A 26,485-nucleotide genomic window follows, 5' to 3' on the forward strand; every position below is an offset into this window, starting at 1 on the left:
TCTAGTTGCCTCCCGAACATGCTGACGTAGAAAACAATCATCCAATAAATCCACAAAAGCCTTGCTAGTGTGTGAGTGACCAGCCCCCAAATTCCAGTCAATATCTGGGAAATTAAAATCTCCCATTATAAGACTCTCTGATTTACTGGCCCACTCTACATCCTCCTTTCTACAGTTTCTTATTATACTCATCAGAGTCATTAGGCCTATAGCACACTCCTACTCTCAATTTTGATCTCCCAATGCTTATGTCACACCAAACTGACTCGATACTGCACTGTCCAGCGATGTCCACTGGCTTCACTTCCTTGGATTTTATGTATTTCTTAACTAATAGCATAACCCCTCCTCCCTTCCTATCCAGTCTATCCTTTCTGTAGACGTTGTACTCCCCAAATTCCAGTTCTGCATTCCTTATTTCTGTGTGACACCACGTCTCTGATATCCCAACAATATCTGCCTTGGATGTTTTGAGCAATACCTCAAATTCATCAAATTTATTTACTCAACTCCTAGCATTGGTGTACACGCAAGTATACATGCACCTATTTCTATTCTTAGCTACCCTAACACAACCCATGTGTTTACTTGTACCGCAATGACTCCCGGCAGTCTCTGAAATATCCTGCATCTTGTTTTTCAGGCTTCTGCTCATTCCAATAGAAGCAGTGCAAGAATCTCTTTCACCTCTGTCAGTGGCTACTGTTAATCTGTTCATCTTCTGTCTCCCCCCAAGCTAGCTGTTTTCCGACCCACCTAACACTGCCTCGATAGCATCCTCGATAATGTCCAAGTTTGCAGACAATATGAAGGTTGGTAGGGTTGTTAATGACAGCATGATACTGCAACAAGATCTAGGAAAGCTGAGCAGATGGGCTGAGAGGTGGCAACTGAAGTTTAACATTGACAAATGTAAAGAACTGCACATCGCTAGCAGTAACCCCAGAGTAACATATCAACTGTGTGGTACTACACTCAGGGTGGTAGAGAATGAAAAAGACCTTGGTGTAACTGTGCAGTCAGATATGAAGTTTTCTCAGAAATGTAGACAGTCTGCAAAGTAACTCATTGTGTCTTGTTAATAATATACAGGAATTTTTCTAGCTGGGATAAAGAGGTGATTATCCCTTTGTATAATGCAATGGTTGGGTCACACCTCATTTTAAGAAGGATATAGAGCTGCTTGAACCAGTACAGAAAAGGGTAACAAGATAGGTGATTGAAACAAATGGAATTAGATCATGCAAATTGCAATGTCTGGAGACTAGGCACCTGCAAGGTGATCTGATTGAGGTGTGTAAGGCCTTGAATGGTCTGAGCAAGCTCAATGAGATGGAATTCTGCTCATTAGTCATCTGAGGGGACATAAATTCAAATTGAGGAAAGACAGTTTTAGAATAGATGTGCAGAAATTTGTCTTTAGCCAGCAGGTGGCTTATTGCTGGAACAAACTTCCATCTGTTGTAGGAATTGACAGCTTATATAAATTCAAGGCAGAACTAGACAAACATTTGGTGTTAATGGATGGGCAAAATGGGAAGGTGTTGCTTTTTTTTTTTTTTTTTTTTTTTTTTTTTGCTAATACTATATAAGCTTGCTTTCTTGCACCATATGCCTCTACTAATGCTAATAACCTGCCAGTTGTGTAATACCACACTCACTCAATTTAGCAGAGAAGAAGAAAGACCTAGGTTAACTGTACAATCAGATATGAAGTCCTCTGAGCAACACAGGCAAGTTGCTAGGAAAACTGATGGAATTTTGTCGATGATAAACAAGAATTTTGCCAACAGGGACAAGGAGGTGTGCTAAGGCAATTGTAAGGCCACATCTTGTGTACCGAATTAAGAGATCTGGATGTTTCATTTCAGGAAGGATATGATCTGTTTGAATGGATGCAGAGAAGAGCAACAAGTTTAGTAAGGGAAATCAAAGGGTACACTTACCAAGAAAGACTTCAGTTCTACAGATTGCAGTGTCAAGAAAGAATGCAACTGTGAGGAGAGCTGATTGAGGTGTTTAAGGATTTGAATGGACTGAGTAAGCTAAATATTGATGGCATCCTTATTCTTGCTTGGACAACACATGTAAGGGGACATAAGTTCAAATGGAGGAAGGATGGTTTCAGGGAAGAGAGCGAGAGACAGAGAGGTGCAGAAATTTGCTTTCAGTCAGAGAGTAGTTAACTGTTGTCACAAACTTCCATGTGGTTTGTGGATATGGGAAGTTTTGAATAAATTTAAGGAATTAGACAAATTATTAGATGTATAGGTGATGTGAAAAGTGTTTTTTTTTTTTTTTTTTTTATCTATTTTTTGTTGCTGGTGCTATATGTAAGCTTGCTTCCTTGCATAATTTGTCAATACTAATACTATCCCCTGCAGATGGCAAATGAATACTGTATAAGAAAGAACTCTTAAGTTATAACAGTCCTGCATAATCAAAAATATATAAACCACATGCTAGAAAAGTAAAAAGTTTTCTTTGCTCACCCTTCTTCAGAACTTATCTATTACTTTAAGGACATTTAAAAAAAAAATGATGTAACTGTATGGGGAAGCTGTACTAAGTGACCTTTTTATCTGGCTGTGTACCACTGAATATATGAAGTTATCAGGAGAAACAAACTATACTAAAAATATCTGCTAAAAATAAAGTTAACACACAATAAATAGATAACAGTGAACGTTTACTGACCAATCTGCTGTTTTTATTCTTCTACATCTTCTTTTCCCATTAAACATTCTACTTGTTGGCCACGTTTTTATCAATATGGCCAAAATGATATAAGCTTATATAGCATCAGCCAAAAAATAAACTTCAAGTGCACATCCCTTTAATAATTTATTCAATCCTTCTTTAAATATATTTGAATTATTTTTGTTGAGATTTAGTGGAAGTTTATTCCAACAATCAATTACTCTTTGGTGAACGTAAATTTCTGCAACCATTCATTTTAAATTATGTCCTCTTGCGTCTACTGAGAAATAGTAAAGATGTCATTACCATTAACTCAACACTTTCAATGCCTTAAAAGCTTCAATTATATCATGACCAGATGCCCAGTTTCTAGATTTTGAAATTCCTCCAGTTTTTTTTTTTGTTTGTAAAAAACAAAAAAAAAAAAACTTTCTGTGCACCCAGATAAATGTTGTTATTCTTCTCTGCACCATTTTCAAAAGAGGTTTCTATACCTGTATTCTGTATTTAAGAGGTAGCCTAACAGAAGAACAGTACTAGGGATTCTGGTACCAATAGCAAAACTTATAACAGCAGCTACTGCAATGATTTCATAAGTTAAACTTTTTTAAAGTTTTTAATATTGTTTTATTGAAATGTGAAACATACAAAAATATAACTGACAAATATCACATATGTCATTCAAAACAGAAACAAAATAAAGAAGAAAGTACATCATTGATATTATAAAGAACTTTGTTGGTAGCAAACTGGTCAAAAATATTGCTAGAAAAACAAACTATACATTAACATTTTCCCACCTTAAGGCCATAAAAAATTATTTTTCTGGCCTTAAGGTGGGAAAATGTTAATATAATAGTTTAGTTTTCCAGAAATATATTTTTAAACTGAAATCAGTGAAGTTCATAATTCTCTCTTGGATCATTGTAGATCTCAATTTTTGATTACTTTTAGTTTGGAAAAAAAGCTACATTTCTCAGAAGCCACTGATACAAGTGGCCTATTACTACAGCTGAAAACAGACAAAAATTTGATATTGTTGTTATAAATAGTTAAGTATCTCTAGAGTGGATTTTACATTGGGAGGAAGTGAAATTTCTTTAATGAATGGTTAGCATAAAACCTGTAGGATTTAAAATTTCTAATTTAGCACTGAACACCTATATACTTCTATATATTTTCTCTGTATTGCACCCTTATCTGCTTAGGTTAAATAAAGGTAAAAATAATCCTAATTATTTTAAAACTAGTTCTGCTCATCCAGCACATGTACCATCATAAACTATAATAAATTCATTTCCATGTTATAGCACAGGAAAACGTTTATTTATAATCATAAAAAATTGCTTCCGTGGGAGATTATCTTATAATAATGAATTAAATATCACGAAAAAGGATAGCTCCACTGTTTATATTCTCTTTTGGTTCAAAAATAGTCTTGACAGCTCATTTATAGGAATATAAAGCTCCTATGATACAGAGACAAATGTTACACAAGGGACAAATTTAAATTAAAAAAGGATGGCTGAAGAACAGATGTGCAAAAATTTGCATTCAGCTAGAGTAATGGATTATTACAATCAACTTCCATAGAAAATGTCAATAATGTATCCTAAAACTAAGGGAAAACAATTTTGGCCTCTTTATTGTTTTCTAAAAATAATACAAAGTAGCAAAACATCTATGTTCTTACTTCCCAGTTGCAATATGTCCAATTCCATAACTTGAATGTGAATGTTGAACCATTTTAGGAAACCCAGAGGTTCCACTGGTAAAGAATATTGTCATTATGTCAGTACCTAATGTCTTTGCACACTAGAAAATCAGAATATTGAGTTTCAGTTTTCATTATTTTAATGTAAAATGCAAATGAATAAACAACAAATTATTAATGAATATCATATAATATAATAAAAACTGTACTATATCAGTAAAAATTTTTCGATTAAGATTTAGAACAGTGAAGGGCCACTGTGTGGTTTGCCAGGTTGGCAGTTAGTATTCAAAGAACTTTTTTTTTATATAAAGAAAATTATTATTTTATTTTACATGAATAAGAACATTAGTTATAACTAAAAAAGAACAATTTAACTTTTCAAAACACAAAATACAATTTTTTTGATAACTGTATACAGAAAAATGTGTTAATCTAAAGATTAGATTAGGTATAATTACAATCAAAGCAGAAATGTTTAATGGACAAAGCCGTATATTTTATGTATGGCTAAAAACTCTATACATTTATATTATCAAGAGTGTGAAATTGGTCTAAAGTGCAGTTTTTTTGGGAAGTATTTTCAATAAGTAAACACTTAACCCATGCATTGGTAACAATTTTTAATTTTTTTTAGAAACATTCTAAAAGAATGGACACAACAAACATCATAGTACATACACCGATGAGCCAAAACATTATGACTAGCGAGTCGTTAAGCAAACTGAAGCAACTGCAGGTAAACTAGGGTGAATGCGTGGGTTTATACCACCTACATCATATTATGTTGGTGGTATAAAAAACACCCAATAATGAGCTCTGTTAATCAGTGTTACTCTTGTTCTTCAGATGGGAAAGACAGCGGACTTAAGCGAGTTTGACAAAGGCCAAATTGTAATGGGCAGACAACTGGGTCAGAGCATATCTGAAACAGCATGGCTGGTGGGATGCTCATGGTCAGCCATGGTTAATATCTACTGAAGGCGGTCCGAGGAGGGGGAACCCACGAACCCACGTTCTCGTCCAACGGTGTTGGACGACAACGGCTCATCAAAGCTTGAGGTGAGTGAAGGCTCTCCTGGATGGAACGTGGCAACAGAAGGGTGACTGTGGTGCATCTCATTGGTAATTGGAATGCTGGTGATGGGAGGATGTGTCACAACACACAGTACATCGAACCCTGCTGAAAATGGGGCTGCGTAGCCGCAGGCCGCTCCAAGTGCCCATGCTAACCACGGTTCACCGGCGACAGCGCCTACAATGGGAACACGAGCATCGATGTGGATGGCCAGGTATATGTGCATCATTTACCTGGGGAAATGATGGTGCCTGGATGCACCGTAGGACTAAAACAAGCCGATGGCTGCGGTGTCATGCTTTGGGTGATGTTCTGCTGGGATACCCTGGGTTCAGTCATCCATGTGCCAGGCACTCTGACATCTACCACCTACCTAAACATCTGACCAGGTACACCCTTTCGTGGCAACAGTCTTCCCCTCTGGCAGTGCCGTCTTTCAGCAGGATAATGCGCCATGCCACACAGCCCGGATTGTTTGAGACCGGTTTGCGAAACATGAGGAAGGCTTCCAGGTATTGCCCTGGCCTCCAAATTCCTCAGCCATTGAGCATTTGTGTTGGAACAACAACTCCAATCAGCAGTGTCTCAACCATGGACCTTACAGGAGTTAAAGGATCTGCTGGTTGCATGTTGGTACCTGATACCACAAGACATTTAGAAATCTTGTAGCATCCGTGCCTTGCTGGTACAAGCTGTTTTGGCAGCACGTGGAGGACCAACATCATATTATGTACGGGTCATAATGTTTTTGCTCATCGATGTATATGGTGTTACTATGGGTGTCCACATCCTGTGCACTTTTATTCAGAATCATCAGTACTCTCCCTCTCATTTGTACCTTCTAATACATTTCAATAAAACAAAAATTTAACACAACTTGAATTAAGTGTCTCCTCATTTAAAATACTTTGAAAGTCCCCACATAATGTGCTTTAATAATTATATAAACCTTCAGGAGTTAAAAATAATATTTTACTGTCTTGTGAAATATATAAACCATGGGTGGCTAATCTTTTCCTGCAGTGTGCCACCTATGTGGGTCCATAAACTACCAGAATCAATATTCTCCGCCCCCCCAACTAATCAGAACTTGGTACAGTCAAATGATTTTACTAAATACATAAAAGAATTTTATGCTAAGCCCTTAACCTAAATTTTAAATCTTTAATAGTTCCTAAAACAATTATATTCCTATATCACAGCCTTAGGCAATTCTACCAACATCAGAGTGAAGTGTCCCCCAGGGTTCAGGGTTCAGTGCTGGGCTTATTGCTGCGTATTTATCAATGATATCAATGAAGGTATATCAAGCATAATGTCCAAGTTTGCAGATGATACAAAGATTGGCAGGGTTGTTAATGACAGTAAAGATAGTATATTACTGCAACAGGATCTAGAAAAGTTAGGCAGATGGGCTGAGAAGTGGCAAATGAAGTTTAACATTGGCAAATGCAAAGTACTCCATATGGTTATCAGTAACCCAAGAGAAATGTACCAACTGTGTGGTACTCCACTCAGGGAGGTGGAGAATGAAAAAGGCCTGGGGGTAATTGTGCAGTCAGATATGAAGTTCTCTGACAGTGCAGACGGGCTGCCAGAGCAGGTCATGGAGTTTTGTCAATGATATATAGGATTTTTTTCTAGAAGGGATAAGGAGGTGATTATCCCTTTGTATAAGGCAATGGCCAGGCAACACCTTGAGTATTGTATACAGGTCTGGAGGCTTCATTTTAGGAGGGATGTAGAGTTGCTAGAATGAGTACAGAGAAGGGCAGCAAGATTGGTGAGAGGAACAAAGGGGTGGACTTACAAAGAAAGGCGTAAGTCGGCAAGTTGCAGCATCTGGAGCCTAGGCGCCTCCAATTTGATCTGATTGAGGTGGTCTTGATCAATCTTGATCTGCTTGATTTAGATCCTACAACAGGATCTAAAAAAGTTGAGTAGATGGGCTGAGAGATGGCAACTTTATTATGTTTAACTTCAACAATTTCTCCTCCACTTTGCTCTCAGTTATTACAAAATCATTAAGCACCCTGCTACAATTTGATAACCTTCTGCCATTTTCAAACCTTAATAACTCCTCATGTGTGAATATAGATGCAAAATACTCATTCAGTTTGTTAGCTATCTGAGCAGGATCATCAACAGTCGAACCAACGATATCAAGTGGACCAATCATATTACTCACTTCCTTTTAGAGTTCATATAAGTAAAGTTGTTGTTGTTATTTGGTTTTTAGGAGCATTAGCAACTAAGGCCATATTGCTCCTGGATATGCGGTGGTCATTCCCTGATCTTTCCGCATTCTCCGTATTTGGTGGTGATGGGCTCGAACCCCAGTCTAATCAAGAAGCGTGTGCTACACACTGCTGCTCCTTCCCACCTAGCTACGGAGGCACCAAATAAGTAAAGAAATCCTTGCTGTTTTTCTTAGCATCTTTTGCCAAAGATTTCTCGTAATCTGCCTTCGCCTGCCTAACCTCCTTTGTGACCTGATTACAGACTAGCTTATATCTGCCATAGGCTTCTGAGTCACTTGATAATTTATATGCATCCCATGCATTTTGTTTCTCTGTCACAAGTCTCATTAGTTCATTTGCTAACCATTTAGACCTAAACCTTAAACAATATTTCTTAATAGGTATGAAACTTTTAGTAGCATCCACAATTAATTCCTTGATTGCTACCCACTTAGAATTTACTGTTAGTAACATCGTCAGTTGATCCCACTGTACAGAATTTAAAAACTATCTGAGACCACTGTACTCACCTTTACGGAAGCAAAAACCCTTTCCTTTACCCCCGATGGTAATTATATCTTTAAGTAAATCCCACATCAGTACAATGTGATCACTGCCACCTAGTGGTTCCTTTATCTGCAAATTCTTAATACACAAATGACCACTGCTGATAACCAGATCAAGAGTATTACGCTCTCTGGTTGCCTCTCGAACATGCTGCTGCAGAAAACAATCATCCAATAAATACCAGTGTGTGAGTGACCAACCCACAAGTTCCAGTCAATATCTGGGAAGTTAAAATCCCCCATTATAAGACATTCGGATTTACTAGCCCACTCTCTCTGTACAATTGTTCATTGTACTCATTCGAGTCATTAGGCCTATAACACACTCCAAATCTTATTTTTGCTTTTGCAGTGCTTATGTCACACCAAACTGACTCAACAGTGCACTGTTCATCTATATCAACTGGATGAACTTCTTTTGATTTTATGTTTTTCTTAATTAACAGCATAACACCTCCTCCCTTCCTATCCTGTCTATCCTTTCTGTACATATTGTACTCCCCAAATTCCAGTTTTGCATTCCTTATATCTGTGTGACACCGCATCTCTGCTATCCCAACAATATCTGCCTTTGATGTCTTGACCAACACCTCAAATATATCAAATTTATTTACTATACTTCTAGCATTGGTATACATATACCTATTCTTATTATTAGTTACCCTAACACATCCCATATACCCACCTGTTTCACGATGACTGCCACACAGCCCGTGAAACCCCCAACACCTCTCGCTCCACGCCACTGCTTATTCTAATAGAAGTAGTGCAAGAATCATCTTCACCTCTGCCTGCAGTTACTTTTATCCTTTTAGTCTGTGAATCCTCCCCATGCTAGCAGTTTTCCGACCCACCTTTCACTGCCTCGATAGCATCAGCAAATATTCTTGCACCCTTTTATTAATTTTTATTATTATTAGTCATATGGTACAAGGAAGCCTGAGGCTTATGTTGCACCAGCCAAAAAAAAAATTCCCGAGTTACCCCCTGTGTGTGTGTGTGTGTGTGAGAGAGAGAGAGAGAGAGAGAGAGAGAGAGAGAGAGAGAGAGAGAGAGAGAGAGAGAAGTAGAAGGCATCACCAAGAAAGAGAAGAATGATGATATCCAGCTCAGGACCCTGGGTTTGCCAAGCCCATACTCACCAGATGTGAGCCTGTGCGCGCGATGTAAGGAGTGTGAGGAAATGAGGCAACAACTCAGTGTTGTTATGGGCCTATATGAGAGCTTGAAGGACAGGGTGGATGCCTTCATAGGATCTAAATTGAGGGGCCCATCAAGCTCTCAGCTGCCCACATCAATGCCAGAGCTTGCACTTGATCATCATACAACATAGCGGCAACCCCCAAGGCAGAATGCGCTGGTCCCACAGGAACTAGTATTTGTTGGTGACTCTAATGTCAGGGAAACGGGGAACATGCTTTGTAAAAAGGATAGGTGGAATAGGACCAGGGTATGTCTGCCGGGGGCAAAGATTGATGACGCTGTAGAGTGGATATCATATTTTAAGGGCACAAAAGGTGATATAGTTGTCCACATTGGCACTAATGATATTAAGAGTAGGAGACTGGCAGAATTACTTAACAAGTACAGGTCACTGTTGAAAAAAAGCCATGAATTAGGGTTGAATTTGAAAGTGTCTACAATTCTGCCCAGACACGATAGGATGGAGTATATGATGAGAGCCTTGTCGATCAATTCAGCCCTGGAAAGATTGTGCAAGGCTCAAGGGATAGAATTTTTTTCAGCCTGGTCTGTACTTGCTAACAGAAGAGACTGCTTCTACAGGGATGGGATACACTTAAATAGAAAGGGTGCAAAAATATTTGCTGATGCTATCGAGGCAGTGTTATATGGCTCGGAAAACTGCTAGCCTGGAGGGATACAAGGACTAATAGATTAACAATAGCCACTGGCAGAGGTGAAAGTGATTCTTGCACTGCATTCATTGGAATGAGTTGCAGCCTGAAAAACAAGATGCAGGGTATTTCGGAGACTGCTCATTGTTGTACAAGTAAACAAATGGGAGTGATTGTTGTACAAGTAAACAAATGGGTTGTGTTTAGGTAGATAAGAATAGGAACAGGTGCATGTATACTTGCATGCACACCAATGCTAGGAGTTTGGTAAATAAATTTGATGAATTTGAGATATTGTTCAAAACATCAAAGGCAGATATTGTTGGGATATCAGAGACGTGGTGTCACACAGATATAAGGAATGCAGAACTGGAATTTAGGAAGTCCAATATGTACAGGAAGCATAGACAGGATAGAAAGGGAGGAGGGGTTATCTATTAGTTAAGAAACACATAAAATCCAAGGAAGTGAAGCCAGTCGACATTGCTGGACAGTCCAGTGTCAAGTCAGTTTGGTGTGACATAAGCATTGGGAGATCAAGATTGAGAGTAGGAGTGTGTTATAGGCCTAATGACTCTGATAAGTATAATAAGAAACCATACAGGGAAATAGTGGGCCAGTAAATCAGAGAGTCTTATAATGGTGGATTTTAATTTCCCAGATATTGACTGGAATTTGTGGGTTGGTCACTCACACTAGCAAGACTTTTGGGGATTTATTGGATGATTGTTTCTACATCAGCATGTTCGGGAGGCAACTAGAGAGAGTAATACTCTTGATCTGATTATCAATAGTGATTCTTCATGCATTAAGAATGGGCAGATAAAGGAATCACTAGGTGGCAGTGATCACAGTGTGCTGAAATGGGATTCACTCAAAGAGGCAACTACCATCAAGGGTAAAGGGAATGGTTTTTGCTTTCGTAAAGGTGACTACGATGGATTGAGACAGTATTTAAATTCTATACAGTGGGACCAACTGATGATGCTACCAACAGCAAATTCAAAATGGGAAGCATTCATAGAACTTATCTTGGAAGCTACTAGGCTTTACATACCAACTAAGAAATATTGTTCAAGGTTTAAGCCTAAATGGATGTCAGATGAACTAATGAGACATATGGCAGAGAAGAAAAATGCATGGGATACATATAAATTAATGGGTGACATGGAAGGCTATGATAGATATAAGCTGGTCTGTAGTTGTTGAGTTTTTAGGAGCATTAGCAACTAAGGCCATATTGCTCTGGGTTATGCGGTGGTCAATCCCTGACCTTTCTGCATCCTCGATATTTGGTGGTGATGGGCTTGAACCCCGGTCTAATCAAGAAGCATGTTCTATGTACTGCTGCCCCTTCCGATCTGGCTACGGAGGCGCCGCTGGTCTGTAACCAAGTCACAAAGAAGATTAGGTAGGCAAAGGCAGATTATGAGAAATCCTTGGCAAAGGATATAAAGAAAAACAACAAAGAATTCTTTCCCTATGTAAACTCTAGAAAGAAAGGGATGAATCAGATCATCCACTGGATATTGATGGTTCAACTGTTGATGATCCTGCTCAGGGGGCTAACAAACTAAATGAGTATTTTGCATTCACCCACGAGGAGTTATTCAGGGAGGGGAATGCCAGAGGTGAGTTAAACTCTGGCAGTGAGCTGGATGATTTTGAGAGGAAAGTGGAGGAGAAATTGTTGAAGATAAACATAAAAAAGGCACCCAGGGTGGATAAGATCTATCCAGTTATATTAAAGGAGGCGGCAAAGGAAGTAAGCAAACCCTTAGCCATAATTATGAGAGCTTCTTTGGACTCAAGGGACATACCCATGGACTGGAGATGTGCAAATGTGACCCCCAATTCACAAATGAGGATCGAAGGGTGACACAAGTAATTATAGACCTGTTAGTTTAACTTCTGTTCCTGGAAAATTAATGGAGGCACTGGTTAAAGAAGCACTGCAGGATCATCTAGAAAAGACTTCAGTTATAGCTCAGACACAGCATGGTTTTCTTAAGGGAAAGTCTTGCTCGACCAATTTGATTGGATACTATGATGTGGTCACAAAGGAACTGGATGCAGGGAATAATTTTGATATCATATATTTGGATCTTAGAAAAGCTTTTGATACTGTTGCACATGGAAGACTGCTGAACAAATTGGAGCAGTGTGGCATTGGAGGCAAATTGCTGCTATGGATAAAGGGATGGTTGAGGGGCAGAAGACAGAGAGTGGTAATCAATGGACACTGCTCATTGTGGACTAATGTTATTAGTGGAGTCCCTCAGGGTTCAATGTTGGGTCCACTGTTGTTTTTTGTATTTATTAATGATATTGATGATGGTATATCAAGCTTAATGTCCAAGTTTGCAGATGATACGAAGGTTGGCAGGGTTGTTAAGGACACTAACGACAGTACGCTGCTGCAACAGGATCTAGAAAAGTTGAGCAGATGGGCTGAGAGATGGCAAATGAAGTTTAACATTGACAAATGTAAAGTACTACATATGGGAAGCAGTATCCCCAGAGTGACGTATAAACTCTGTGGTACTACACTGACAGTGGCAGAGAACAAAAAGCCCTTGGGGGTAATTTTGCAGGCAGATATGAAGTTTTCTGAGCAGTGCAGATGGTCTGCAAGAGTAGCTCAGTGTCTTTTCAATGATATACAGGAATTTTTCTAGCAGGGATAAGGTGATTATCCCCTTGTATAAGGCAATGGTCAGGCCATACCTTGAGTACTGTATACAGGTCTGAAGGCCTCATTTTAAGAAGGATGTAGAGCTGTTGGAACGAGTACAGAGAAGGGCAACAATATTAGTGAATGGAACAAAGGGTTGCTCTTACAAAGAAAGGCTTAAATTTTGCAAATTACAGTGTCTGGAGACTAGGCACCTGCGATGTGATCTGATTGAGGTGTATAAAGCCTTGAATGGTTTCAGCATGCTCAATGTTGATGGGATTCTTCCTCTTGCTCAGAATAATCACTTGAGAAGGCATAAATTCAAATTGAGGAAAGAGATGTAGGAGATGTAGGATAGATGTGCAGAAGTTTGCCTTTAGCCAGCGGTTAGTTGGTTGATGGAACAGACTTCCATCCTTTGTTGTGGAAGTTGATAGCCTAAATAAATTTAAGGCTGAGCTGGGCAGGTATTTGGAACAAACAGAGGGGTGAAATGGGAGTGTTTTTTTTTTTTTTTGGCTGATGCCGCATAAGCTTGCCTTCTTGCATAATATGCCTCTACTAATGCTAAAACAGTGTTATAGCAAATCAGCATAGAGCGAACCACATTATAACGAGGGCCTGTCGTACAGCAAACCAGTGGAAGAAGTAATTAAAATAAATTTAATAAGTTTTAATACGACAATTAGCTTTTAGGGTGACGAACCCCTATCTCAGCAAGAAAGGTACATACATACATACATACATACAGAAATGCAAATATAACATAAAACGTTAGGAATGGAATAAATTATATTAAATGGGCTGTGCATGATCAGATGATTGGGAGAGTGTATACATGAACGTGAGAGTGTTCAGTCATTCACTAGGCCAGATCAGGCGATTGTTGTTGGTGCACGGTGTGCATAGCATATGGAATTGCTGCCAGCATTTGTCGTGTTTGCAAACTATTTACTCCAAAACTGGGTATAGCCTTGTACCTATTCTGCGATTTAAAACTTTGTGACAGCTGGATATATTTAGGGACTCTAACCATATGCAGTGATAACAGTGTCAAGATTGGTCGATCATCTCACTATCATGCCTGGGATTGAGGTCATGATGAGTTGTCCAAAAATGCTCTGCGATTGCAGAGCATCAACCCAGGCAGATGGACCTATCATGTTCCGTGAGGCGGTCCTGAAGAAGTCTGGAGCTTTCCCCTACATAGCAGATGCCACAATCGTGGCAAGTAACCTGGTATACAATGCCACAGCATAAGAGAGGGACTATGGGCGTTTTTACTCTCAAGACTAGAGATTGTAAACTCCTACCATGAAGTTGTATGCATTTCATGTGGTACTTATGCAGGATCTTAGAAATCTGGTCTGAGGCGCCTGGGTAATACAGAATATAAGGAGTAGGTACACTGTCACTGTTGCGAGGGCCTCAGGTGAGTTGCAAACTCTTGTGCTTGTAGTAAGCACCTTTCTAACACATGGGTGGGTATCCAGAATTGGTGAGGTCAGCTTTTACCTAGAAACCTCAGTGCACCTTGCTTCCTCTGAGCTGGAATGGCTCCAAGCTTGAGAGAGTAAAGCGTGTGCAGTGCTGTTTAGATGACAAGGGGCATGGGCTGACCTGTAGTTCATGAATTGCCAGCAGCACATTGGTTTCCAGTATACTGAAGTTTCCAGACAAAGGCGCACTCATCTCATCAAAACATCTAGGAAAGGAAGGGTCCTGTTCACTTCCAATTCCAAATAATTTACACGCTCTCCCAGTCATCTGATCATGCACAGCCTATTTAGTATAATTTATTCCATTCCTAATGTTTTATGTTATGTTTGCATTTCTGTATGTATGTATGTACCTTTCTTGCTGAGGAAGGGGTTCATCACCCTAAAAGCTACTTGCCTTATTAAAACTTATTAAATTTATTTTAATTAATGCTTCCACTGGCTCTGCTGTATTCTCTTCTTTTATAGCAATCATGTCAAATTGGCAGATCAGATGCAGCCCTCAAGTGTTGTATTCTTTTACAAGTTTACAATGTTAAACCCATATGAAAATAATGGTGAATGGTGATACTTCAAGGAAATAACACTAATATAAAATGCATAAATTATACAAACTTTCATAATTGTTATTGGTCATGAGATTGCATATTTTTATGCAAGGTGGTAATATGTGAAAATACTTCTTTCAGTAATGCCACACCATTGTGCTGTGTACATACTAATATAGCCTTGGAGAACTGATTGTGCATCCTGAGCACTTCTGAATTTGTTATCCATGCCCTAAGTTATCTGGAATTATTTTAATTTGGGATTTATCATTGTAGTAGGTAAACATAATATTGTGCATTTTATTAATTTTTTATAACGTCAATTTTTTCTCCACATATATATATAAGTAAATTTCGGGGCCCAGGGTTGCATCTCCTACTCCTAAACGATCCTGTCAGAAAAATACTTTATATAACAAATGGTTTTATTAAATGCAACTATTACAGTAAAATGTATAATTAAATATATATTAACTATTACCTGATGGTTATCAAGTGCTTTTTCTAGAACTTTATTGAAGTTTATCCATCCCTTCCGTTCTCTAAAATAAAGTCATTGTTACTTTCATATAACAATATGCTTAATGTTCTATGAGATTGTGTTTGCATGTTCATTAATCATTAATATATTTGTGTATACAAACATATGAATACATTTAAATAATTCAGAGCATTTAAGTTTCAAGCCCCCATTTAAGAAGTATTTAATATACAGTATTTGCATACTTGTTTAACAGAAAAACTACAGAAAATGAAAATACTTACCTGGAAGGCCAAACTTTTTCGTAATAGCACTGATCTTTCGCTGCAAATAAGTGAGCTATCATTATAAATTTCCCCAGCATTTGCAGTACAAATCACACTTCCCAAATAAGATGGGGTACCTACTACAAATGAAGAGTTTATTTCTCATTTGGCAAGTATTAATTTATCTGTGGTTCAAGATTTGGTGTTGGTGGGTATTCAGAGTAACAGCCTCAAATTATCAAAGGCCATCACACTTGCCAACATTTAAAAACTGGAATCCAGTTATCTCATTCAGCCAGAAAGGCATTCAGGAATGTTTTGGTCAAATTATTACCATAAAAGCTTAAATATTTCTGTATACCATACTTGGTATAGTGCCAACTGCTTGCAACAATGGGAAGTTTGCTAAAACTCTCATGTTGGCCCATCACTGTGTAAACATAAAGTTATATTGTGAAATCACCTACTACAAATGTCTACATCCTTCTCAAAATAAGGCCTCCAGACCTGTCTACTACAGGTCTGGAGTGGTCGCCTCATTTTAGGAAGGATGTAGAGTTGCTAGAAAGAGTACAGAGAAGGACAACAAGATTGATGAGAGGAACAAAGGAGTGTGTTTACGAAGAAAGGCTTTTAAGTTCTGCAAGTTGCAGCAATCTGGAGACTAGGCACCTGTGAGGTGATCTGATTGAGGTGTATAAGGCCTTGAATGGTTTGAGCAGGCTCAATGCTGACGGAATACTTCCGCTTGCTCAGATTAAGAACCTGAGGGGGCATAGATTCAAATTGAGGAAAGACAGTTGTAGAATAGATGTGCGGAAGTTTGCCTTTAGCCAGCAGGTAGTTGATTGCCGGAATAGACTTCCATCTGTTGTTGTGGAAGTTGATAGCTTAAATAAATTTAAGGCTTAACTAGACAAACATTTAGAGTGGATGAGTGAAATGGGAAGTGTTTTTTTTTTTTTTTTTGGCTGATGCTGTAAAAGCTTGCTTTCTTGCATCATATGCTTCAAATAATGCTAATCGCTGTACAACATTCAAAGAGTGTCTCATGGTATGTGAACCATTTGCTTTTTGTCATGCAGCATTAATCTGATACAATAGTTCCAATATACATTTTGGTGTGGGTGTAATGTGAATGGTACATTTTATTATTGTTTCAAAGGATTAGAAACTATATACACTGCTTGCTTGCCACTGAAATTGCTTCACCTAGAAAATATGGTTAGATTTATTTGAAAATTTGCATGCAAAACTGTTATATACATAGGGCTGTAAATTATTAGAATGTCAAGCTGATCAGTGCAGTAGAATGTCTAGTAATGTGTTTGTTACTCCATCCTGATGCATGAATATGAAGGTACTATAAAAATATGAGTAAACCTTAAAAGGCAAACAAAACAATGAGGAAATAACCATTTAATCAAATGACCCTGAACTTTCATGTGAGGTCTAAGAGACTGAGGGTTTTCTGGGAATGAAAAAAATTATTAAGAGGAATGTCCAAACCAGTGGGTAAAATTTATTTATTTTATCTTAAAGAACCATTCCTTTTGCTCCTTCCTTCTAATAAGTCAGACACTCTTTCTTTAACCCTTTATTGGTCATGGGTTAATTAGAAATTCTGCATTACTGCTTAAGCATTCATATTCATTAAAGGTGATATTAAGCACAGCTGATGAACCTTGAAAGAGGTTGGACCATTGGGTTGATAGAAGCTGAATGGTCAACAAGGCAAATCACTATTCATGTGGGTCACAATGCCCAAACAGTGGAACATTGTCGGGAACAATGGTCAGGAGAGTATTCAGATGTAATAAGTTTCCTATATCGCCTGATACTCAGCCTTGTGCAGGCAAAGTTTTTACTGCTCCTGGAATAGAGAAGTTTTTTCTGTTTTATTAGCTTAAATTGGCATATTAATTTATTTTCTAGAGTAGCTTTATATTCCTAGTTACGATACTTAGTTTAAATTTTAACTTAGATAGAGAGTTTGTAGGTATTACTTAGTATCGGTAAGGGTATCAAATCCACGTGTTCAGCGGATGTGCAACTCCATTGAACGAGACGTTTTTTAGCCATATTTAGCGGCTTTATTGACCAATTGTTATATTAAATTATTTTTTATAAGTAGCTTATAGACCTGGTCAGGATCCTTAGTTTATTCTGAATTGAGACAGCGAGATTTGGAAGTTAAAAAATACTGAAGTGTCCGTAGATTTACCGTTCGTAACTTGCCGCCATTGTTATATGATACAATGTTATATCCCGAACTAGATAGCGTAAGCTTGGTAAAGTATAGTATATAATATAATATAATATTGTCAATTAATCAGTAAAATCTATTAATCTTGTTAAACTTCATTGTCAATTAAATTGTACTTTTTAACTAAATACATACAGCGACTTAGATTACAAACGTAACATAATTAATTAATACATAACTTAAATATAAAGGGTGCAAGAACGTTTGCTGATGCTATCAAGGCAGAGTTAGGTGGGTCGGAAAACTGCTAGATTGGGGGGATACAAGGACTAATAGATTAACAGTAGCCACTGGCAGAGGTGAAAGTGATTCTTGCACTGCTTCTATTGGAATGAGCCGCAGCCTGGAAAATAAGATGCAGGATAGTTCAGAGACTGCTGGGAATCATTGGGTTACAAATAAACACATAGGTTGTGTTAGAGTAGCTAAGAAAAAGAACAAGTGCATGTATACTTGCGTGTACACCAATGCTAGGAGTTTAGTAAATAAATTTGATGAATTTGAGGTATTGCTCAAAACATCAAAGGCAGATATTGTGGGGATTTCAGAGACGTGGGGTCACACAGATATAAGGAATGCAGAACTGGAATTTGGGGAGTACAACGTCTACATAAAGGATAGACAGGGTAGGAAGGGAGGAGGGGTTATGCTATTAGTTAAGAAATACATAAAATCCAAGGAAGTGAAGCCAGTCGACATTGCTGGACAGTGCAGTGTCGAGTCAGTTTGATGTGACATAAGCACTGGGAGATCAAAATTGAGAGTAGGAGTGTGCTATAGGCCTAATGACTCTGATGAGTATAATAAGAAACTGTACGGGGAAATAGAGTGGGCCAGTAAATCAGAGAGTCTTATAATGGGGGATTTTAATTTCCCAGATATTGACTGGAATTTGGCGGCTGGTCACTCACACACTAGCAAGGCTTTTGTGGATTTATTGGATGATTGTTTTCTACATCAGCATGTTCGGGAGGCAACTAGAGGGAGTAATACTCTTGATTTGATTATCAGTAGTGATTCTTCATGCATTAAGAATCTGCAGGTAAATGAACCACTAGGTGGCAGTGATCACAGTGTGCTGAAGTGGGATTTACTCAAAGAGGTAACTACCATTAGGGGTAAAGGGAAGGGTTATTGCTTCCGTAAAGGCGACTACGGTGGACTGAGACAGTATTTAAATTCTATACAGTGGGACCAACTGATAATGTTACCAACAGCAAATTCAAAATGGGAAGCATTCAAAGAACTTATCTTGGAAGCTACTAGGCTTTACATACCAACTAAGAAATATTGTTCAATGTTTAGGCCTAAGTGGATGTCAGATGAACTAATGAGGCATATGGCAGAGAAGAAATATGCATGAGATACATAGAAATTAACACATGACACAGAAGCCTATGATAGATACAAGTTGATATGCAACCAAGTTACAAAGGAGGTTAGGCAGGCGAAGGCAGATTACGAGAAATCCTTGGCAAGAGATGCAAAGGAAAACAGCAAAGAGTTCTTTACTTATGTAAACTCTAAATGGAAGGGGATGAATCAGATTGGTCCACTTGATATTAATGGGTCAACTGTTGATGATCCTGCTCAGGTAGCTAACAAACTAAATGAATATTTTGCATGGACATTCACACATGAGGAGTTATTCAGCGAGGGGAATGCCAGAGGTGTATTCAACTCTGGCAGTAAGCTAGAGGATCTTGTAATAACTGAGAGCAAAGTGGAGGAGGAATTGTTGAAGATAAATACAAGAAAGGTACCTGCGGTGGAAGGGATCTATCCAGTTATATTAAAGGAGGCAGCAAAGGAAGTAAGCAAACCCTTAGCCATAATTATGAGAGCTTCCTTGGACACAGGGCAAGTACCCATGGACTGGAGAAGTGCAAATGTGACCCCAATTCACAAAGGAGGATCAAAGGGTGACACAAATAATTATAGACCTATTAGTTTAACTTCTGTTCCTGGAAAATTAATGGAGGCAGTGGTTAAAGAAGCACTGCAGGATCATCTAGACAAGACTTCAGTTATAGCTCAGACACAGCATGGTTTTGTTAAGGGGAAGTCTCGCCTGACCAATTTGATTGGATACTATGATGCAGTCACAAAAGAACTGGATGCAGGGAATAACTTTGATATTATATACTTGGATCTTAGAAAGGCTTTTGATTCTGTTGCACATGGAAGACTGCTTCACAAATTGGAGCAGTGTGTCATTGGAGGGAAATTGCTGCTATGGATAAAGCAGTGGTTGAGGGGGAAAAGACAGAGAGTGGTAATCAATGGACACTGCTCATCATGGACTAATGTTATTAGTGGAGTCCCTCAGGGTTCAGTATTGGGTCCATTATTGTTTTCTGTATTTATAAATGATATTGAAGATGGTATATCAAGCTTAATGTCCAAGTTTGCAGACGATACGATGCTACTGCAACAGGATCTGGAAAGGTTGAGCAGATGGGCTTCGAAGTGGCAAATGAAGTTTAACACTGACAAATGTAAAGTACTACATATGGGAAACAGCAACCCCAGAGCAACGTATCAACTCTGTGGTACTACACCGACAGCGGTAGAATATAAAAGGGACCTGGGGGTAGTTGTGCAGGCAGATATGAAGTTTTCTGAGCAGTGCAGACGGGATGCAAGAGTAGCTCATAGTGTATTGTCGATGATATATAGAAATTTTTCTAGCAGGGATAAGGAGGTGATTATTCCCTTGTATAAGGCAATGGTCAGGCCACACCCAGAGTACTGTATACAGGTCTGGAGGACTCATTTCAAGAAGGATGTAGAGATGCTGGAACGAGTACAGAGAAGGGCAACAAGATTAGTGAATGGAACAAAGGGGTGCTCTTACGAAGAAAGGCTTAAGTTTTGCAAATTACAGTGTCTGGAGACTAGGCACCAGCGAGGTGATCTGATAGATGTGTATACAGTCTTGAATGGTTTGAGCATGCTCAATGCTGATGGGATTCTTTCTCTTGCTCAGAATAATCACCTGAGAGGGCATAAATTCAAATTCAGAAAAGACAGATGTAGGATAGACGTGAGGAAATTTGCCTTTAGCCAGCAGGTGGTTAGTTGGTGGAATAGACTTCCATCCCTTGTTGTGGAAGTTGATAGCCTAAATAAGTGTAAGGCTCAGCTGGACAGGTATTTCGAACGAACAGAGGGGTGAAGTGGAAGTGGTTATTTTTTTTTTATTTATTTATTTATTTATTTTTTATTTTTTTTTTTGGCTGATGCTGCATAAACTTGCTTTCTTGCATCAAATGCCTCTATTAATGCTAATGCTAAAATTTCCATATGAAGTTTATATAACTTCATATGGAAGTTATATAAACGGAACTCGTAGATAATACTCAATACTGAAAAATATATATAGTGTTATAACTGTGTTGGGATACAAGTTTAGGGTTATAATTTTGTACTGAAATTGAAATTAAATCGAAATCATCTCTCAGACCAGAGCAGCAAAGCAAAAGACTCAAGCTAATTGGAGTGCTGTGGCTCAGGGGAGAACTGAGGGGGCAGTTGCCCTCTGAATCACAGCCTTTTAAAATGCACTGTTTGCTTAATATTTGTGGAGTAATCAGGTACGGGACATGATATTGCCATGGGAGATGTCTTTGGTGTGCACAATGTAAGGAGTGTAAGGAAATCAGGCGACAACTCAGCGTTGTTATGGGTCTATATGAGAGCTTGAAGGACAGGGTGGATGCCCTCAAAGGATCTAAATTGAGGGCCCATCAAGCTCTCAGCTGCCCACATCAATGCCAGAGCTTGCACTTGGTCATCACACAACACAGCGGCAACCCCCAAGGCAGAATGCACTGGTCCCACAGGAACTAGTAGTTTCTGGTGGCTCTATTGTCAGGGAAACAGGGAACATGCTTTGTAAAAAGGATAAGTGGAACAGGACCAGGGACAAAGGTTGATGACGTTGTAAGAGGATATCATCTTTTAGGGGCACAAAAGGTGATATAGTTGTACACATTGGCATTAATGATATTAAGAGTAGGAGACCGGCAGAATTACTTAACAAGTTCAGGTCACTGTTGAAAAAAGCCGTGAATTAGGGTTGAATATGAAATTTGCAATTCTGCCCAGACACAATAGGAGGAGCTATATGATGAGAGCCTTATCGATCAATTCAGCCCTGGAAAGATTATGCAAGGCTCAAGGGGTACAATTTTTTTCAGTCTGGTCTGTACTTGTTAACAGGAGAGACTGCTTCTACAGGGATGGGATACACTTAAATAGAAAGGGTGCAAGATTATTTGCTGATGCTATCGAGGCAGTTTTAGGTGAGTCGGAAAACTGCTAGCTTGGGGGGGATACAAGGACTAATAGATTAACAGTAGCCACTGGCAGAGATGAAAGTGATCTTTGCACTGCTTCTATTGGAATGACAGCAGCCTGGAAAACAAGATGCAGGATATTTCAGAGACTGCTGGAGTCATTGTGGTACAAGTAAACCCATAGGTTGTGTCAGGGTAGCTAAGAATAGTAACAGGTGTATGTATACTTGTGTGTACACCAATGCTAGGTGTTTGGTAAATAAATTAGATGTATTTGAAGTACTGCTCAAAACATCAAAGGCAGATATTGTTGTGAAATCAGAGACGTGGTGTCACACAGATATAAGAAATGCAAAACTGGAATTTGGGGAGTATCCCCAAATTCCAGTTCTGCAGTCCATTTGTCTGTATACAATGTGTACAGAAAGGATAGAAAGGATAGGAAGGGAGGAGGGGTTATGCTATTAGTTAAGAAACACATAAAATCAAAGGAAGTGAAGTCGACACTGAACAGTCCAGTGTCGAGTCAGTCTGGTGTGACATAAGCACTGGGAGACCAAAATTGAGAATAGGAGTGTGCTATAGGCCCAATGAGTATAATAAGAAACTGTACAGGGAAATAGAGTGGGCCAGTAAATCAGGGAGTCTTATAATGGTGGATTTCAATTTCCCAGATATTGACTGGAATTTGTGGGTTGGTCACTCACACACTAGGCTTTTGTGGATTTATTGGATGATTGTTTTCTCCATCAACATATTTGGGAGACAACTAGAGGGAGTAATACGCTTGATCTGATTATCAGTAATGATTCTTCATGCACTAAGAATCTGCAGATAAAGGAACCACTAGGTGGCAGTGATCACATTGTGCTGAAGTGGGATTTACTCAAAGAGGTAACTACCGTCAGGCTAAAGGGAAGGGTTTTTGCTTTCGTAAAGGCGACTACGATGGTCTGAGACAGTATTTAAATTCTATACAGTGGGACCAACAGCAAATGCCAAATGGGAAGCATTCAAAGAACTTATCTTGGAAGCTACTAGGCTTTACATACCAACTAAGAAATATTGTTCAAGGTTTAGGCCTAAATGTATGTCGGATGAACTAATGAGACATATTGCAGAGAAAAAATTGCATGGGATACATATAAATTAATGGGTGACATGGAAGCCTATGATAGATATAAGCTGGTCTCTAACCAAGACACAAAGGAGACGAGGCAGGCAAAGGCAGATTATGAGAAATCCTTGGTAACAGATGCAAAGAAAAACAGAAAAAAGTTCTTTACCTATATAAACTCTAGAAGGAAAGAGATGAATCAGATCGGTCCACTGGATATTGATGTTTCAACTATTGAGCATCCTGCTCAGGTGGCTAACAAACTAAACAAATATTTTGCATCTACATTCACACATGAGGAGTTATTCAGGGAGGGGAATGCCAGAGGAAGGGAAATCATCTAGCTCACTATCTCTGTTAGTGAGCTAGATGATTTTGTAATAACTGAGAGGAAAGTGGAGGAGAAATTGTTGAGCATAAACATAAAAAAGGCACTCTGAGTGGATGGGATCTATCCAGTTATATTAAAGGAAGCAGCAAAGGAAGTAAGCAAACTCTTAGCCATAATTATGAGAGCTTCTTTGGACTCAGGGGAGGCGTGCAAATGTGACCCCAATTCACAAAGGAGGATCGAAGGGTGACACAGATAATTACAGACCTGTTAGTTTAACTTCTGTTCCAGGAAAATTAATGGAGGCACTGGTTAAAGAAGCACTGCAGGATCATCTAGACAAGACTTCATTTATAGCTCGGACACAGCATGGTTTTGTTAAGAGAAAGTCTTGCCTGACCAATTTGATTGGATACTATGATGCAGTTACCAAAGAACTGGATGCAAGGAATAACTTTGATATTATTTATTTGGATCTTAGAGAGGCTTTTGATTTGATTTTATTTAAGAATTCTTGGCGCAAGAGCTACTGCGGCTAAAATGAGCCTGTAAGATTTTATATAACGGTTTTGTTCTAATTCGTATATTGCTGGTAATAATTTCCAAGAGTAACAGAGAATGACTATAGCTTGCTTTAGAGATAATATTTGGTTTTATATTTGATTATAGTAATTTATTTTCTTGAGGAACTGAAAAACATCTGCTATATTTTTTCTATCTTCCAGTATGGTTTTGAGAGTGAGGGAGTGATGTTTGTTTAGCTCTTTGAAGGAGTTTCGGCGGTCACTGCAAAAGCTGGACAAGTAATCAGTACATGTTCTACGGTTTGTTGTGTGTGACAGATAGGGCATGGGGGGGGGATCCTCTCCTCACAAAAGATAAGTGTGACTAAAATGTGTCCTATCCTTAACCTAGCAAGTATCACTTCATCGCATCTATTTTTCTGAATGCTGGATTTCCATGGTTGGAGTAATCTTTTTATCTGATGCAATTTGTTAGTGGTAAGTACTTGCCATTGCTGCTGCCAGTGATGTATCCCACTTTTGTCAATAATGTGTGTTTGTAGTCTGAGAAAGGGATATATTCTGATGCAGAAATATTGTTGTTGGCTTCTTTGGCAGCTCTATCTGCTTGCTCGTTACCATGTATTCCGACATGACTTGGGATCCAGCAAAATCTAATGTTACGACGTTGTTCAAGGAGTTTTGATATTCTGTATTGAATCTGCTGTTGTAGTGGATGTTTGTTAGAACTGATATTTTGTATTGCCATCATGGAACTACGGGAGTCAGTAAAAATTATGCTGTTTTGAAAACTTGAATGGTCGATTTCGTTTAGTGCTAACATGTGGCTTTCAGTTCTGCGGTATAAATGCTAGTCTTTTGGGAGTTTTTGGGCCAATGTGATGTCAGAAAAGTAAACTGCCGCTTCCACATGAGAATCAGTTTTGGATCCATCTGTATATAGAAAGCAATGATCTGAAAATTGTGCCTTACAAGCAGCATGCAGCTGTTGATGGTTTATATGAGAAAGGGTTTGTTTGCCCCAAATGTGGAAGGAAAAGTCGCATAAAGGTTGTCTGATTATCCATGGTGGAGTAGACTGCTTCATCAGAGGAATTATGTTATCTAGGTTAAGCTCTCTACTGAGAAAAAAGTTTTTTAATCTCCCATTTGCAGGTTTATTGATTCTTTGTTGTTGCTGATAATGCTGTTCCCATTCAGAAGCAAAAAGAGTTTTCTGTAGAGGGTGGTCTGGTAAGGATTTTATTTTAGCTGCATAAGAGAGTAACTGATTTTGTCTTCTGATTTGCAGAGGAGGTTCTTGAGCGAGCTTCAGCGTACAGGCTCTGCATGGGTGAGGTGCGGAAAGCTCCAAGGGCTAAACGGAGTGCACAGTGATGTACCGGGTCGAGCCATCTCAGGGCACTAGGTCTTGCCAAATCATAGACTGGGGCACCATAGTCTAGCTTAGACCAAATGAGAAGGCGATATAAACATAGTAGGATTGTTCTGTCTGCTCCCCAGGATATAGCAGATAGGACCTTCAAGATGTTAATTTTCTTCAAACAGTGGACTCTTATGTGACTGATATGCTCTAGGAAAGTCAGTTTTTTGTCAAAAACTAATCCTAAGAAATGGACACTATTTTTAACTGGGATGATCTGTTCTTTCAGCCTGAGTTCTGGGTCAGGATGGAGATTCCTTTTTCTGCAGAAATGTATACATGCAGTCTTTTGTACCGATATTCTATATCCATTTCTTTCTGTCTATTTTATGACTCTGTTAATGGCTACTTGCAATTGCCATTCTATTGTCCTCATATGCTGCGCTTGATAAGAAATGCTGAAATCATCAGCATAAACAGTTGTAAAGATATTGTTTGGGATTTGTTCTATTATTGTGCTGAAGTGGACTGCAAAAAGTGTGGCACTAAGTACAGATCCTTGAGGGACCCATTCTTCTTGATAAAATATATTCAAAAGTGTATTGTTCAGGTCCGATTCTTAAGGAAATTGTATATGTAGAGGGGTAGATGTCCTCTAAGGCCAAGTTGATGTAACCTTTTAAGTATACCATGTCGCCACATGGTATCATATGCCTTTTGGATATCAAAATTAACCATGACTTGGTGTTGTTTCCTGAGAAAAGCATTTCTTACTTGATTTTCCAGTTGTATAAGTACATCCAAGGTACAGCAATTTTTTCTAAAGCCAAATTGTTCTGAGTTGACAAGATCATTATTTTCTAGATACCATGTTAGTCTATTGTTGACCATTTTCTCTAAGATCTTGCCTAAGCAGCTAGTCAAAGCTATGGGACGATAGTTCTGGGAGTCTGATAGA

The 26,485-nt window shown here is 38.7% G+C and overlaps 1 protein-coding gene across 2 annotated transcripts in view; it reads right to left on the bottom strand.

Annotated features, from left to right (window-relative positions):
* Nucleotides 1-26,485, bottom strand: part of LOC150076434 (acyl-coenzyme A synthetase ACSM3, mitochondrial-like) — a 336,253-nt gene that overhangs the window by 135,393 nt on the left and 174,375 nt on the right. For both annotated transcript variants that reach the window (XM_090387091.1, XM_090387090.1), the window contains exons 6-7: nt 15,360-15,420; nt 4,394-4,515 (exon numbers count right to left, since the gene is read on the bottom strand). In XM_090387091.1, the coding sequence (XP_090243217.1) occupies nt 4,394-4,515; nt 15,360-15,420 (183 nt within the window). The remainder of the gene's footprint in view (nt 1-4,393; nt 4,516-15,359; nt 15,421-26,485) is intronic.

Source organism: Mastigoproctus giganteus, chromosome 13, assembly GCF_048544385.1.
Source record: "Mastigoproctus giganteus isolate SK-2022 chromosome 13, ASM4854438v1, whole genome shotgun sequence".
Classification (NCBI taxonomy): domain Eukaryota; kingdom Metazoa; phylum Arthropoda; class Arachnida; order Uropygi; family Thelyphonidae; genus Mastigoproctus; species Mastigoproctus giganteus.